Source organism: Setaria viridis, chromosome 2 (genome assembly GCF_005286985.2).
Source record: "Setaria viridis chromosome 2, Setaria_viridis_v4.0, whole genome shotgun sequence".
Taxonomy (NCBI): Eukaryota; Viridiplantae; Streptophyta; class Magnoliopsida; order Poales; family Poaceae; genus Setaria; species Setaria viridis.
Genome location: NC_048264.2, coordinates 30,628,181 through 30,644,760, shown reverse-complemented (window position 1 = coordinate 30,644,760; position 16,580 = coordinate 30,628,181). Strand labels below are relative to the sequence as shown.

The window sequence follows — 16,580 nt, the reverse complement described above, 5'->3', positions numbered from 1 at the left end:
CTGATCTGGGACAGAAGTTTGCAGCCTCGATTACGGGTCTCATGGGTACTTTCAGTGTCATGATCGGCAGTGAGCGTGCCGGGTAGAGGACTGATTGTCAACGTGCGATGAAATGGAAAATGGCACTATAATCTTGTTTGCAGTTTTAGGAATTTGTTTTTACGGACCTCATGAATCGAATGGAAACGCAGAACTTTCTCAGTTGACGGAGCTAGAACGTTTCAGTGACTGCTTCCGGACCTCAGTCTGGGTCAGGTAGTAATTTAGTTTACATCCCTCTAAATTAATTACGAAGTATGTCATTTTTGTTTATTTTAGCAAGTCTTCTTTGTCAATCCAATAGCTTGTAAAAAAATAAGTGGAACTCGCATCCCTAGCAATGCTCTAGGGTGGGGATGGAGGACGTTGTTGAAAGGGGTTAGTGCCTTAGTGGAGACAATCTAGCTAGTACAGGGAGACTGGTGAGAACAGGGGAGCGCAGCATGGGTTGACTGAAAAAGGCTTGTGTTTTTAGTCAGGTGAACATACCAGCTAGCATTCCAATTTTCTTCACCATAACATTTCACACTTTTGATAGGTCAATATAGGTAAGAAATCGGCATCCAAAATCTTTTCCATGAAAAAATTGGTTTATCAGTGGTTACTGAGTGGTGACTTCGTCGGTTTGTCCTTCAAAAAATGGTGAGAGCAGTTTCTCCAGGGCGAATCAACGCGGCCGCCAACCTACCACCGAAGCGACGAGGGTGACAGGCCGGCGAGGGTTGGTAAAAAAGTTTCATGATTTTTAACTACCGGAAAGGGAATGACGGGGGAAGAGACCGCTGTCATTCGCCTTGAGAGATCAGAAACTGACGTCAACGAAAGCAAAGCTCGGAAGACTGTTAACTTAACAAGGTGATCAACGGTCTGCCACTAATTGCACCGTGCAAAGCACGGCTGTCATGCCTCTCGTTTTCATCATCGTCATAAAAAATAATGTAAAGAAAAAACATTGCATGCTACTGGGAGTAGATGTACGTGAGGCTAACAAGTTTGCGGGGTGATCGCTTCCGTCCGGGCGACTCCCGACAGACCAGATATAGTACGTTTCTACGGAAAATTTGTGAGAAAAATATATATAAACTTTTACACATAAATTTTATGCACACAATTTCCGTACAAGATTATTTTCATGCAAAAGTTTGTGAACGAACTTTTGTAGAAAAAATTGTGAAAAAAATTTGGAAAGAAAAGTTTTGAAAAAAATTAGAAAAAATATGCTCCAAATTTTTTTAAAAAAATGAAACAAAAATTTGTGAGCAAAATTTTTTCACAAAAGATTCATGGGAAAAGATCTAATTTAGAGAAAAAAAATTTGGAAAGAAAGAAACGAGAAAGGCAAAATAATAACAAATCGCCCTGGCGCCGCTGCTGGCGGTGGGGGAGCTCGCTTCAGGGGCCGGCGGGGGAGCTCGCCTCGAGCCCGCACCAGCCTGGAGGGCGGCGGAGCTCGCCGCTGGGATGGGCGCTAGCTCGGGAGGCTGCGGGACGCCGCTAGTGGGGGAGCTCACCTCAGGCCCGCACCAGCACTCCAGGTGGCGGAGCTTGCTGCTGGGGCTCGCACTCGCTCGGCGGGGGAGCTCGCCCTGGGAGGTCGCACACCACCACTCCCGGCCGGGGCTGGAGCTCGCCCCGGAGGGGGCATGTCGCCGCTCAGCGAGGGCAGAAGCTTGCCGCGGCTGGCTCGCCGAATCCACGGAAGGGCAAAGAGGTTGAGCATGGAGAGGAGCAATCTGGATTGGAAGAGAGCAGAGAGAAGGCGATGCACTCTACGGAAGTGATAAGGTGTGCGGGCGCCACCATGTGCTTGTCTGTTGAGGAGGGGCAGTGGACATCGACCTGTCGCAAGCGAGCTTACGGGCACCCGTAGAATAAGCATTTGCAGATGTACATGTAGGGGTACCCCAAAGAGGGTAAATTAGTAGGTACCCTAAAAGGGTAAATTAGTAATTTCGTCGATGCGTCGAGTGATTTCGGCCAATGGCTAGCTACCTTTGCGATTGCAAGCTTTGCGAGCAATCAATTAGTTGGATCACGCATCGTTAAAGATCTCATCTCGGAGATCCTTCTAGAAGCTTCTGATGGGAGGTATACTGCTAGTACTCCTGTATACTATGCTATTAAATTTCTGATACTCCATGCTGAAAGTTTTTCATCGCTTGCAAGCTAGAATCCAGATTTTCATTAATTGTACTTTTTGGTGTGCCCATCCTTACTCATAGTACCATACAAGGAGGATCTGGCCGTCTCGTCCATATTCATTATTCAAATCAAACAAATTGTGTGTGTGGAGGGGGGGTTGGGGGGTACATATGATAATATGCTTAGTTATCGAGTACATGCAGGTTAAGGTCACTAATGAGTCAAGAAAAATTGCACTAGAAAAGACTAGTACATAGCAGAGTCTATTCAAACAAAAAAAAAAGGAAGGTGAAGGTGAGAGAGCACTACCACCAGTCCACCACCACCACTGTTGACGTCAAGTACCGTGAGGAGCACGTCGGCGACCAGGCCGAAAAATTAAATTGCGTGGCCCAAAATCTTTCAGGGCTCAGTATAGCAGTGGTATGCCTGGTATCCTGGTTTTACCTTGAAGTCAAAGTCTAGCTTTGTAGTAGTGGCTACAAACCTCTTTTGCCTGGAGAAAAAAATGTGCATATAGCTAGTTGGTGGTACACGCATTTGGAATCTTCCAAAGTTGAGACGACGTCCGCTGTAATGCGTTTCAGTTATTGTTGTTTGCTTGACTAGAACTAACCAATGAGCAACTTGGTGCAATGCAAAAACATTTTTTTTGAAATAATGAATTTGGTGCAAAGACATACCCTCCTCGAATTTGAGATTGACAATCGAACAACATAACAATTTTCTGATAACACTAATGTACTTGAACTAATTTGTTTTGGACAGATCGAGGAGCAAATGGCAATAGAGAGACGAGAGTACGCACGGCGCCATATATGTATACGGCTCTAAACGCTCTCGACCGTATTCTGCAATGACAAATGGAACCAAGGAATGCAAACGATCGATACGGTCGCCGCCGCCCCCGTCCGATCCCATCGTCTTCACACCAGCAGAGTACAAGTCTACAAGGACACGGTGATACGATCCCCAACTAACCCGATAGCGGCCGGAAGCCGCAGATGCTCCGGGAACTCCGTTGCACGTACACGGCGGCCGGAACAAGATCGAGAGAGATGAGGATCACGCGGTTTTTGGCATGCGATCGACGACTCAACGTACTAGAACTGCCGTGCAACCTACGGCCAGCCGGCCAGCCACTGGCACGCACGGACGGTCCACCGATTGGTTCATCGCCGTTTTAGTCTCGTCTGGATCTTTTCAAGACCCGTTAGCCTGGATCTTTGTCGTCCGAGACGTGTGTCTGGTCTGGAGTTCTGGACCTTGTTGCCTGCAGCTAGGTCAGTGTGATTGATAAAGCACGGCACGAGTTGCCAACTGAAGACATGGCCGGCGCCGGCGTGTCCCTAATCTTTGTGCTCCCGTCAGAATCGACGATGGAACAACGCTCTGACGACTCCAGGGCAAAGCTTCTTTTTTCCTGATGAGGCAAAAGCTACTGCCCGAAGCAAGAGAACGGGCTAGCTCCATCATCTCCTACCTAAGGACATGTCCCCATTTCTCCATATGCGCGCAGTAACCGGCCGGGGGCGACGACAAGCTAGGCGACGATGTTCCAAGCCGGCCAAATCTTATTGCAGGTGTCATCACAAGACGCTAATGACATGGCTCCAAACCAAACACACATAGCTGACCGGTATGCTTGATCAACTAATCAATGTGTAGATAATAATCACACTGATGCAGCACACTGATAGATGTGTGATGACCTTGTATGATGGTCCTGGTCCACTGCAGAAATTGAGGACACGGCGAATTGACAGGCTTCTAGATGCCGTTGAAGAGAGCCGGATGGACTGTGATGGGGAATCCAATGGCTGAGCGTGTATGTGGAGAAAGCTAACGCACCATGCATAAAGATCCCTGCGATCTTTTTCTGTTTTGTTTTTGTTTTAGCATAAAAGTACGTTGTTTATTCTATGCTTTTGCTTAGGCTGCCGGTCGATCAAGTTGCTGACCGATCTTTTTGTTTGGGTGGAGAGCGAGAGATGTTAGGTGAGGCTAAGTACGCATGTGCGTATAAAATGTCATCAGTAGGTGAAAACATACGTGTGTACTGGTCTCATCCCCTTCTCTATCTCCATTTCAATTATTTTGTTGATGTTGGCCATGGATAATCAGTTAGTACTGCTCTGAGCATCACTTGAAAGGGATTGTCCATTTGGACTACCTTAGAAGTTGTCATTTACTATTTCGCAGATCGAATGGCTTCTAGCTTCTCTAGAAAAAAACATAATGCATAGATCCATTTTTCAAAATGAAAAAAAGATTGTCTAGATTTTGAAGTTTATGAACTATGAAAAGTTTGGAGAATCGGATGGTTGGTGATCAGTATGGGAAGCCATCTAAACTTATAGATGGTTAAGACTTTTCTTGTGACGAAGTAGAGGATATTAAGAGCCCCCTCATAACAAGTCGTTGGTCGGGATTTGTAGCCAGACACTGGAACAAGATATATGCCTTAATCCATCGCTAACAATGGTTTTAGGGTTAACAAAGACAGCGGTTTGATTAATCTAGTTGAAGGCCAATCTCTGAAAAGATTGCTACTGCTCATTCTTGCATACCCTGTCAAGGTCACCCATCAGGTTGGTTTAATTTTAGAGGACAACTCCTAGTTTTAGGCGTCAATTCAGGGTTTTGTTGCCTTACTGCCCAACTGGAATCGTTCTACAATTCATTTATGATATTGGAAGTATATTGAAGAATAATAAATAGGTAATATGTCAGAATGCCACACATGATCTAGCTCGTTCTCAGTATACTTATCTTTGATTGATTGGCAGTGTAATTATTTAGTTCAGATGAAAAAAAGGGGTCGAAATCGAAACACCAACAGCTTATTTTAGCTAGTTGTCAATATATAACCTCTAGCCAGTAGTAACCTAGAAACACGTATGATTTCAGAATTTTGCCATCAAGGTTGGTTAATGCATACTAATAATTGTCAACTTCTTCCACCTCCAACTTCCTCCCACTTGGGGGAGTAGGAGAAAGCGAAGTACGGTACCCTATTTGTCTTGTTAAAAATAATTGTGGACTCGTGGATATCAGTTTTGCACTGTTCGAAGAGAAATCAAGACAGGGCACATATGAAAAATTAAACTAAGGTGAGGTACATATGGCTAAGATACTTCAAGTTTTGGACTTTTGGATGATACTTTTCATTTGTTCTTTCGTTCCTCTTCTCTGTTCCTATCCATGTTAACACGTAAATAATAAGCTGGCTGAAGTGAATATAAAATAATCATACTATTTGTTAGATTGATGAATCATTATCAACTCACAATAACTATAGTGAAGCATCAGTTGATAACCTTTTGAATTTTTAGTGGTATAAGATTAATATACCACAATAAAAAAATTGCACATAAAAATGATATACACTGAGTTGTTCTTTTGCTAAATGTGTCCAAACTTCTATTTCAAAGTCACGCAAGGAAAGATATGAACACGTTTACACAACTACTGTTGGCATGGAAAATTATTCCACATATGGTTGAAAGAAGACAGGCATTGGATTCCTTTGTGAGACATGCATGGTTTATATACACACAAAGACAGGACAAAAGCTTCTTCCACTCATGTATACATGAACTAGATTTATCAATAGTATATAAACCTAAACATATCCAATTAACACCAACGAACTTTTTTGTAAAAAAAAAAAACAAGACTTTTGCTCACTCATTTCTTTTCCTGCATTGCCTCAGTGGTAACAACTTTTGGTTCATCAATTTCTGACACTAGTGGAGGGATCTGAGATCCATTTTCCCCCTTTCCTTTCTGTTTTCTTATTTGTTTTTAACTTTTGAGCAAGAGAAAGATGAGTACAACATATTTGCTTTCCCGTTTCTACGCTTGCCAGGAACTTAATAGCGCAGCAAGAGGTTGCTGCCCGCAAAGGAGGCCACTCATTTAGCTCCTTTTCCCTTTTTATTTATCATTTTTCAAAATGACCTTTTTTTTCAATTCTTTCAATTATTTAAAGAGATAACCTCTCCCCCATTTTTCTTGGCACGCATCTAGAAAACTAAGACAACATACCTGTGAAAAGCATCCAGTGCCATTGCCGTAAAATGACAAAGTAGTTGTTGAGCGGTTAATTCCTCAATCATTCACAAAGTTAAACTCGGTCCGTTGTCTCGACCTTGACCTTGTGGGAATTCCTGAGCAAAATTCCAAGTGTTCTGGTAAGCTAGTAGTTCCCTAGTAGTATGAATTTCTATCCATCTCTAGAGTCATTGCAAAGTCATACTCCCTCCGTTTCAAATTGTAGGTTGTTTTGACTTTTCTATGTTCATAGATGTTTGTATGCATCTAGACATACACTATACTTAGGTGCATACAAACATCTATGCACTAGAAAAATCAAAACTACCTACAATTCGAAGGGAGTAATACACTTGTGATATGCATATTGCCTGTGTGATACATGAGTTTCCAACAGCTATTTGATCAAAGCAACCAGCAGCGCTACATGCAGCAGATCTTCAGAGTTTGATCTGTTGGCATGACCCGTACCAAAACGAGGATCGCACACGCAGGTTGCTGAAACGATCGCTCGCAATACCAAAACGCTGCATTCGCAGACACCACATGTTTCAGGTCTCATCGATGCCAAGGTCGCAACGATAATCAAGGTAGTACGGTATGATGGAAATTGGAAAGACAACTTGAACTATCAGCATCAGATGGACGAAGATGGATCGGGCAATGGCGTTGAGAGACGATATAAACAATGCCGTGATGAATTGGACGTTTACCAACCGCGGCTGACGTTGCGATCTACTAGCGGCTTCATCCAACCCCTGTATGCGTTCCTAGCTTGATTTCTTAATTTGCCCTACTGATGTAGATGAGATGGACGTGGCCGCTTGCGGACTTGCAGTGTCCCCAGAAGATGAACCCGTGGCTACCGGCTACTCCAAGCGCATTTTCTAGAGCTCAAATCTCAGTGTGTTCGCCCACTGGTTTTTCTTTAATCCCTAGTGGATTGAATTGGTGCTACAAAACTGCAAACGAAGCATGACAGAAATAGGTAGAGCATGTTGTTTGGATATAAAGTTTGAGTTTCTAAATACTATGGTTTGGAAACTACTCCCTCCATCCTCTTTTGATAGTTCTATTTCACCTTTACACAATGAACAAGGAAAGATAATCCTGCTTATCATCCATTTAATCATACTATTAGTTATTTCTCGTAAAACAAGTGATTCATTAGGACTCAGACTTCTTCATACCTTAGCCAATCTCACGTGGAGGAATGAAGGGTCGCACGTCAAACCCAAGACATCTATTAAATGGATGGACAATTGGATTGAAATAAGACTATCAAAAGAGAATTTTCAGATTTGAAAATAACTCTACCAAAAAAGAATGGAGGGAGTACAAGGTATTTGCATGCAACAAATCTTGTAGTTGTGAAAACCATGAGACATTAAAGTATGTTTAGAGTTTTAAAACTCCAATATGGTCCAGAAACATGATTTGCACATGAGCAAATATCTAAGAGCATGTTTGAATCCATCCAGATTGCGTGGAATCCAGCTTTTAAAAGTTTTAGCTTCTACAATCCAGCTTTTAACAATTTAACCAGCCTTTTCACAATCTGATTGGATCCGAACGGTGCCTAAACCCTTTTGTAAATTGTGATTATGCACGCCTCTAGTCTCTAGAACTGGGTATCATGAATTTTTTTCCTTAAAAAACCACATCCGGAACAAAAGCAGCAGTACAAAACATTCGCTTTCACAGAGCTCACTCACAGGGGGTAGGTAATCGACTGCAAAAGCTACTAAAAATAAACCAGCAAAAAAAAGTCAATAAGCAGGACTTCCACGGCCGAGGGACTGGGACGGCACGGTGACCTTTAATTTTCGCGTGATTTCAAAGGGATCAACGCATTAAGATTCCAAAATGCAATGATAAAAAAAAACATGCAAGGTCTCGAGGACAATCGCGCCCGGATGCCGCCATCATTAACAAATCATAGGTCATGCGTCCTTTCAATCCAGATTTTCGTCCATAGAAGTGAAAAAAACAGGGAAGCATGTTTCGATTTTTTTTACCATGTGATAGTGCCATCGAGCTGGACCATCAGCCAGTTGGAAATCTCCCAGAACTTCCCATGATGTGTGCTGCTACTGCATCAACAGTAAGCGAATGAACAGTCGTGCAGTACCCTAGCAGGTGTTTTGCCAGACATTCTCAGATTGTGACCGTTCATTCATCAAGGACCATCTGAAACAGGACCGACAGTCAGAAAACTGGAGAGGGATGCAAGCGTGCAACCAGAGCCGATGCAGCACGTGTGGATGGATATCAGACGATCGACACGTCACATAAAGACACAAAAAAATTTCAGGTACGGAGAGAAGAGTCTTCAGTGCATCTGTTGGGAGTCTGAAGAACTTCATACGACACCTGCCCACTTGTCCCAGGCGTATCCACAAGAAAAACTTTTGGAACTTGTCTCCCTCTCATCAGTACCCCCTCTTGCCATGTCACTGCCACTGTATCGGCATCTCTTGCCGGCCACAGTAATTGGCAGATCAAAGTGACAGTAACTCTTCACCTAAACGCAAGTGACGCAACGTCTCCAAATGGTATTTCTCGGATCACATCCTGGTGAAAGTGAATAGACGTTGCAGTCTACGAGAAAGTATGCAAACGGTAGTTACCCTGTCCCTTGCCAACTTTTAACGCGATGAAGGCCAACGAACCATTAAACCAACCCATACAGCAGGTGGATATATACGAGTTAGGCACAAGAAAGAGCAATCAGTAAAACCCCAAAATTTTCATCGGGTGTCGAACGATTGAAAAGAACTAGCAAGAGACAGTCACGTTCTTGTACGAATACCTGGATTCACGTCCATGAAGAGGCACTTTAACAAAATTCATAGAAACCTTGTGAATCGCTGAACCCCCCCAAAACTACGAGACATTTTGTAGAAAGATTTGCTTCTAGAAGAGGTGGACAGAACCAGCGCCAGAACAGCAGCTTGTCAAGTCAACTGTGCCAATAAACAGCACTTGAAGCACATAACAAGGCACCACTGCAATCAACTCGAGCATACAAAAAAAAACATGCCACCTGCCACCTATTGTCCACATCCACAATGCGGATGCTGTGAGGGACAGTATGCGCTTGCCAGTTGCCACAATGACAAATATTCAGATGGAATTAGCATGGCAAGACTGCTCAGATGAATGGCAAAATTTTGGACGTCAACATCGCAAACGCTGACCATAGGACATGATTCAGAAAGCTGAAAATGAACGCTCAAAAGCAGCGAAAGAATTGCAAAATATGACATCAACAGTTTAGCATCAAGAGAGAGACTTCAGCGGGTAGGTGATAACTCAAGTGACAGCACCTAGAAAAGAAATAGTATCACTTGTAGAACAGACAACTCGATCTGATATTTTCCCAAGTGAAAACAACGACAGGGAGCAACCCTGTCAGTAGGGTAGTAGGGCCTCCATATGTGGTTGCCATGATTCTCAGGTAATAGAGAACTGAACTTGGATATTGTATTTGTTTATTCTTCAGATGTGATCTTTGGTTCAATAATGATCACAAATAACAACCAAAGAATATGTCAGCTTCAGTTGGATGCTTTCTTACCATAAAGGCACGTCTATTCAGAAAACAACATTTCATATATGCGCTTCTATTATTCACATTTTAGTAGTACAAGATATCCCAAAGGCACCTCTAGCCCATATAAAAGAAAAGAACTTTGAGCTAAAAGAATATACAAAGCACCACATATTTTGCAGAAAGAACAAGGCAGTCAAAAGCAGCGCCAATCTCAGTGGCTCATAGGAATACTGTATAGCAGGAAGAGTTCTTGACACTTGCACATTTCTCACATCTGTCTATAGGTAACACAATTCATATCCAGGTCCCTTGTTGAAAACCATAGAAAAGTGTCATCATAATGACTTCAAATTATAGGTCACGTTTTCCATGACAATACAAGTCAGCACTCTACTCAATGAGACATTGCACTTATCTTTAATTGGATATGTTCAAAAGAAAGTGTTTTAGTAATTCAACACAAGAATGATTAAGTCATAGCTCTTTCCAGAATTTATTGGATGATGGGTGACGACACATTCTTTTTGGAAAGCAATGGTACATGGTTAGCTAATATGCACACTTCATAACCCTCTAGGTGGTTTTGTCATTGGCGCGTTGCATAAGAACAGAATAACTTATAGTCAACAAAGATGATGTTTTCAAGCATTTGAAATTCTATATAATCAACAGTATGATCATTAATGTATGACTTCTGCATCCTCAAGAAGTTACTGAAATAGTAAACTGACAGATTTTCCATCTCTCCAAAATTAGAGAAGGAAACCAGTTTAATGTGAAATCCAGAATTGAAGATATGACAAGACGAGCGTAACAAACAATATATCTCATTCTCTTATTCTGTCAAACTGAGCAGGTATCCAAATTCCAACATGTGACTTTCATGAAATAAGTGTTCTTGGTCAGTCAGTGTGATTTTGCAACATACTCATCAACAGCAAAATTTCTGGTTGCTGCTGGCAGTGCCAAGCGTATGCCATCAAGCTCAGGGCTTGCAATTACTTGGCAACCAAGCCGAGATCTGAGACAAGATAGAGTTAGTCAAACCAAAATAATAAGTTTTCTAGGATTCAGAAAGAAAATACACATACGTCTCTGTAAGCCCAAAAGCAAGGTCCAGCATATCATTTTCTTCATCCACAGGATCTTCCATTTTGTTGTAGTAGTTTACATCCTGAATAGACCCTTTCATATCAAACTAAACATATAGCTGTCTCAACTCATAAAAACATTGTGTATAGATTGACATACCGTTACGATCACATGGCATGTTGAACATGCAAGAGAGCCCTCACATGCTCCTGGTTACATAACAACAGGTGTTTTCAGACTAAATGACACACAGCAAGGAATTTACACTTTTTTTATATGTAAAACCAACAAGAAACAGCTTTTACAGAAAAGCAAAATGTTAATAGGTTGGCCAGTCAAAGGACATGTATAATAACTGGATGAAATAGAAGCATGCTAAGGTATCTAAAGCAAAATTCGATAGAAAAGGCCTCCTTTAACTAACAGCACGCCTAAGGAGGCACATGGAAACCAAGCTGAATGTAAGCATACTGAGTATGCACTAGAACTAAAAAAACAAAAATGAATAAAGCTTTTAAAAGCAGCAATGCAAGGGACCTTCAAGTTCTATATCATTCTCATGGGCAGCCTCTAGCATTGACATTCCAACAGGAACTTTAACGAGCGTTTCCTCACCATCCTTATCGACAAAAGTCACAGATATTCTGCAAAGTAGAGACTAGTCATTGGTACTGAACTGCAATTGTTAAGGTAACTCAAAATTATACGTAAGTCATTAGATGGAACACATAAAAAAACAATCCAAGAGAAGAGGGTAACAAGTCATGACCTTTGAGTTTATGTTTGTGATTAGTCAATGGAACATGTAATGCCTTTTATAGTTCATACTTAAGATGGTGGGAACAAAAAAAATAATTAAGAAGCAAAGTGAAACCGATAGACCCTATAGGAATGCCTTACTGACTTGTACAACTGCCTCAAACTTTCTTCAAAATCAAGATATCTCAGCAATTCGCATATATCATCTTATCCAGAGTCTCAGAAGAAAGATTCTGGCTAGTGTCAGGAGGGATAAATTCCATATATTTATGAAATACACTCAGGCAGAGGGCTACACGTTGGTGTTCGAAAGAATCAAGAATATTCACAAACCACACCTAGATGGACTGCTTTCGGTGTTCAGTGAAGATTGACTACACTCACATTGACAATGCACAAATGGAGACTCTACACTCTAGAGGATTGCCTTTAAAAAAAAGGTTTGGGAAATGTAGGTGCTGAAACAGGCTGGCTATTGGAACTGTAACTGGGTAGCATACAAATGGCAACCAAACTATAAGGCTGACAGCAGATTTTAACATCACTAGCATAGAAGGGGCAACAAGCATGACATGTCCAATGGCAACATATGGAGGGCAACTTATGAAGAGTTGCTCAAATGCTCAGTAGGCTGTGGCTTATAGGTGGAGAAATGTTTAATCATGTAGTTCCCAAAGAGTTTGGCAATCAAATTCGAAACAGAATTGCATCTAGAGGTCTCTTGGGTACTTATTTCTATTAGGTTAAGCTCATTTGCTTAATTTGTCCAAATATATATGCCACATGTATTGAATTAACTATGAGTCATGTCCTTAATTTTGTATAACATCGATCCTGTACTTTGTTACCTTCTTTAACAGGTTCTTTACCTATTTAGAAAATGGAAATCCAGTGTGCCTGAAGACACACTTGGGGAGGGGGGGGGGGGGGGGGGGGGGATGTCTAAGGGAGTCACCTGCCTGTTCACATTTTAGACTAAAAAACAGTACCTCGAACTGCTTTAGATAGAGGCTAACATAACAATCTGATTGCACATTTTATAGAAGAAATCTGATGGAAAAAAGACATCATTCAGGTGCGAGTATGCCCCTTAGGCCCTGATTCCTGACTCACTGGCTCACACCATTGCCGGTAATATCAAAGAGATGTGCAACTGCTAGCCAACGTAGCAGCAAAAGCTATCGCATTGGTTCATTTTTATACCCTAGATTCATAGTCGTCAATTTAAATCCGCTCAATCATCATCTGAAATATGATTGTAATGGTCCTAGTGCATAGGCATTAAACATTGAAATCAAGATTTAGGGGCAATTAGATACTATTTGTAATCAGTATATAATTAAGGTTTCTTTCAGGGGCAAGCTGATATAGCAATTAGATACTATTTGTAATCAGTATATAATTAAGGTTTCTTTCAGGGGCAAGCTGATATACTGGTTTGTAAGCAAGAAATACATACAAACAGCAGCAGTTAATTTCTTCGCAGGAAGTGAAAAAACTCACCTAGCTTCCGGTTTGTTGTTACTGTCACCTGTTGTAGCGTTTGTGGAAGAACAGAATAAATTCCTCCCCTGAAAGAATTTTTAATTCCATTCATTATTCCATAGTTAACAAATTATTTGCAGTAGGCAGCTGATGAAGACCATTAGAGCATGTAGAAAGTTAAGCATATGAGATATATTTGAAATTCATCTTCATATAAAGCTGACAGGGTATATCTGACATTTTGAATGAAGAAACAAGTTCAAGAGATTGGAGATCAGATTAACACAAATTTACAGTTGCAATGAAGGCATATCTAGTACATGCTGGCAACAAATGCACACAATTTCATAAATCCGGTCACTAGGAGAAATTGCTAAAGAAGTAAATTTCATATTGCAATAGGAAGTACAAACTCTATAACATTAAAGGACATTAAGTGCTATAAAAGAAAGTCAACTAACCGCACGGATCATATAAGTGCTAATTGCCTGTACTTCATGGCTCCTTGAAGGAACTGAATTTTGACCTGGTATACGGTCAGAAAAATTTAGGCAGGTCACATGGAGCAAATGTAGTCACAGAAATTGTGGAACGCGCCACTTTAAAACATGCACCAATAAGAAAAAAAAAAGAAAGAAAGCTGAAATTTACTTCAACCACTAGTTTCAAAATAAAAACAAGGGATAGAAGTATTTTTTCTGAAGTGTATTTAACTTGTATAAAATCCAAAATAAGAGGTCCTAATAAACTTTGGCAGGAGAAATGCTAGTCCAAATGCATACACCCTTTATACTATTGTAAAGAGAATCCCAGTTACTAACTAGGCAACAGATCAAAGATGCATGGAGCAACTGCACTCCATTCAAAACGAAAATACAAGGTCCAAGCATAAATTCAAGGGTGCTAGTAGGTCAAATGGCTAAATTATATGAATTGCCCCAAAGGTTATCTGATTGAATATTGGGGGCATGATTTATCAACAAAAAAAAAAATCAGAGGAAGCAGTGAGACACAATATCAGTTCAAATGACAATGAATCATCAGGCACTCCAGCACAGAAATCACCTCCAAATTCCATGCCATGAGTACAAATATCAATTCCACACGCGCAACAAAAAGGAAAACAAAATGAACTAACTGATGTCTGCCAAAGCTAGTAATCCAGGAACTCACCGTGTAACAGAAAATCAAGAGCTACGGTTAGCTGTTTAACCACAGCAGGCCAACAATTCACCATAGGTGTTTACAAACTAAGCCCCAACCCGAGACAGAGACTATCCGCACATACACTACTTGAAGCTTGGTACGCTTTGCACGAAACGAATCGAATTCAAAGTCCATAGCCTCAGCGAGCACATCCGATAGCTAATCGACGAGCGCACCGGACCTATAGTCCGTGAAAACCTCGTGGTAGTATCCAGTGAGCACCTCGTGAACAGCACACGCGCACACATCGAAAGCCTGTCGCGTTGGGGGAGACACGCAGCAGCAGAACGGCGAACGGGACCGCTCGCTGCGAGGAGGACCGAGGCGAAAGGTGCATGACGGACCTGGTCTCGCCCGGTTCAGGGCCTGGAGGCCGGCGCGAGAGAGCCTCGACAGCATCTGGATCCGCCGAGGCGAACCGAAGCAGACGCTGGGGTAGCAAGCAGCGTCGCCTGATGCCGGTCGAGAGAGGGAGGGCGAGCGGCGCCGGCGGTGCGTGGTTGCGCTACTTTTGGGAAGGACGATGCGGGTGGAGGCGATGATGGGTCGTGTGGGCTGGTCCAAGGCGCTCGAGAGCCCAAATTGGCACAAACCGGGCTTGTGTAGAAGAAGCAGGCTGCTGCGGGCCTAGGCCTAGGCTTGTCTATATTGGGCCAAATTCAAACGTCCAGTAGATAAGCCTACGCCTTCTAACCCAATTTACATGCTGGATTCGTGGCAGAAAAAAAAATGAATGCAATCAGCTAACCTGGAAATGTTGTGTTAGATTCAAGTAGAACAGGGAGCTTGTCGAGGACATCTTTCGGGAGGATGATGTGAAACACATGCTCGCTGCACTCCCTCCGTCCCAAAATTACTATTCGTTTCGCTGCACTCCCTCCATCCCAAATTACTATTCATTTTAATTTTTTAGATATATAGATACGTAGCTTTTGCTATAGATCTAAATACATGTATATCTAGATACGTAGCAAAAGCTACGTATCTAGAAAAACTAAAACAAATACTAATTTGGAACGGAGGGAATACCTATTAAGGGAGGAAAGGAGGATACAATTGCCTTGCACTATGACGCGAAGGGCGTCTTCAATGTGAAATCGGCCTACCATGTGCTGGAGGATAACCGAGAACAGCAACAATCAAGATAAACGGGCTCATCAAGTTCTACATCGAGCCTGGAAGGCAACTTTCATTGGATGCAACTCTGGAAACTCCCTTGCTTGCCAAAGGTGAAGCAATTCCTATGGCGTTTGGCCCATAATAGTTTGCCTATTCGGATGAACATTAAGCGTAGGGGGGGTGGATGAGGTCGACACTAGATGCCCTGTGTGCTGACGCTTTGATGAGGAAGCGTTGGCTGGCCATGGATTCGGAGGATGTGCGCATTTGTCTATTATCCATGAATTCTGCGCGTGAAGTGGTAAGGCACATTCTGAATATGAAAGAGGAGGAAATGATCCTAGTATCCAACTTCTTATGGATATGGTAGTATTGACGGCAGTTAGCGCGCCAATTTGTAAACCACAAGCGCACGGATCAGCTGTAACTTTTCTCTTACAGTATTCCTCCAAGGTTTATCAATCCGTGAAACAAGTGAGACGCTGGCTCTCACTTTATACTAATCTTACTAACGAGATCAAGCAATATGGGTTGTGTAGAGAGACAAACCAATCTAAACTAAACAAAGGAACAAGAAGCAAAGGCTGATACAAGATAGATAACAGAGATAGATATACGTTCCCTCCCTAGGATCTAGATTCACATGAATATGCATCTACTACACAAATAGGTGCTGCCTTCACTAGCTATCACAGAGATCATGTGCTCGCTCGGCTCTTTCCCTCCTGCATACCGTCACTAAGCAGGGATACTCAACAACTCCGCTCCCACATCTATATCAAAGCATCCGCAGAGTTACGCTAATCATCACGATACCACAAACTCTACTAAGAATATATGTTAATTAGAACACATATGAATGAAGCATTGCAAAGACATAGATCATGAAGAATTGATAGGCATGAAGTATATGTAGCAGTTACATATCAAGGATCCAAATAATCCTAGGGATGAACAGAGGCTTTACCCCAAAATCTTACATAGATTGATGCAAAAAGGGGTAAAGGAAACTCTGGAGAACGTTGTCACCGAAGATGGCGGCGAGGGGGTGCAGGAACACCCTAGGCCGATCAGCCTAGGGCTCCTTAGGCCGATCATCCTGAGGGCTTCCTTGCGCCTCCTGACT

At 42.2% G+C, this 16,580-nt stretch overlaps 1 protein-coding gene across 1 annotated transcript; it reads right to left on the bottom strand.

Moving 5' to 3' along the window:
* Positions 1 to 10,426: 10,426 nt before the first annotated feature.
* On the bottom strand, positions 10,427 to 14,855 carry LOC117842086 (uncharacterized). Its single transcript, XM_034722436.2, has 7 exons — positions 14,680 to 14,855; positions 13,591 to 13,655; positions 13,148 to 13,215; positions 11,423 to 11,529; positions 11,045 to 11,094; positions 10,885 to 10,967; positions 10,427 to 10,814 (listed from the first exon to the last, which is right to left on the bottom strand). Exons 1-7 carry the CDS (start codon positions 14,732 to 14,734, stop codon positions 10,700 to 10,702), a joined length of 543 nt encoding a protein of 180 aa, XP_034578327.1. The 5' UTR covers positions 14,735 to 14,855; the 3' UTR covers positions 10,427 to 10,699.
* Positions 14,856 to 16,580: the final 1,725 nt, after the last annotated feature.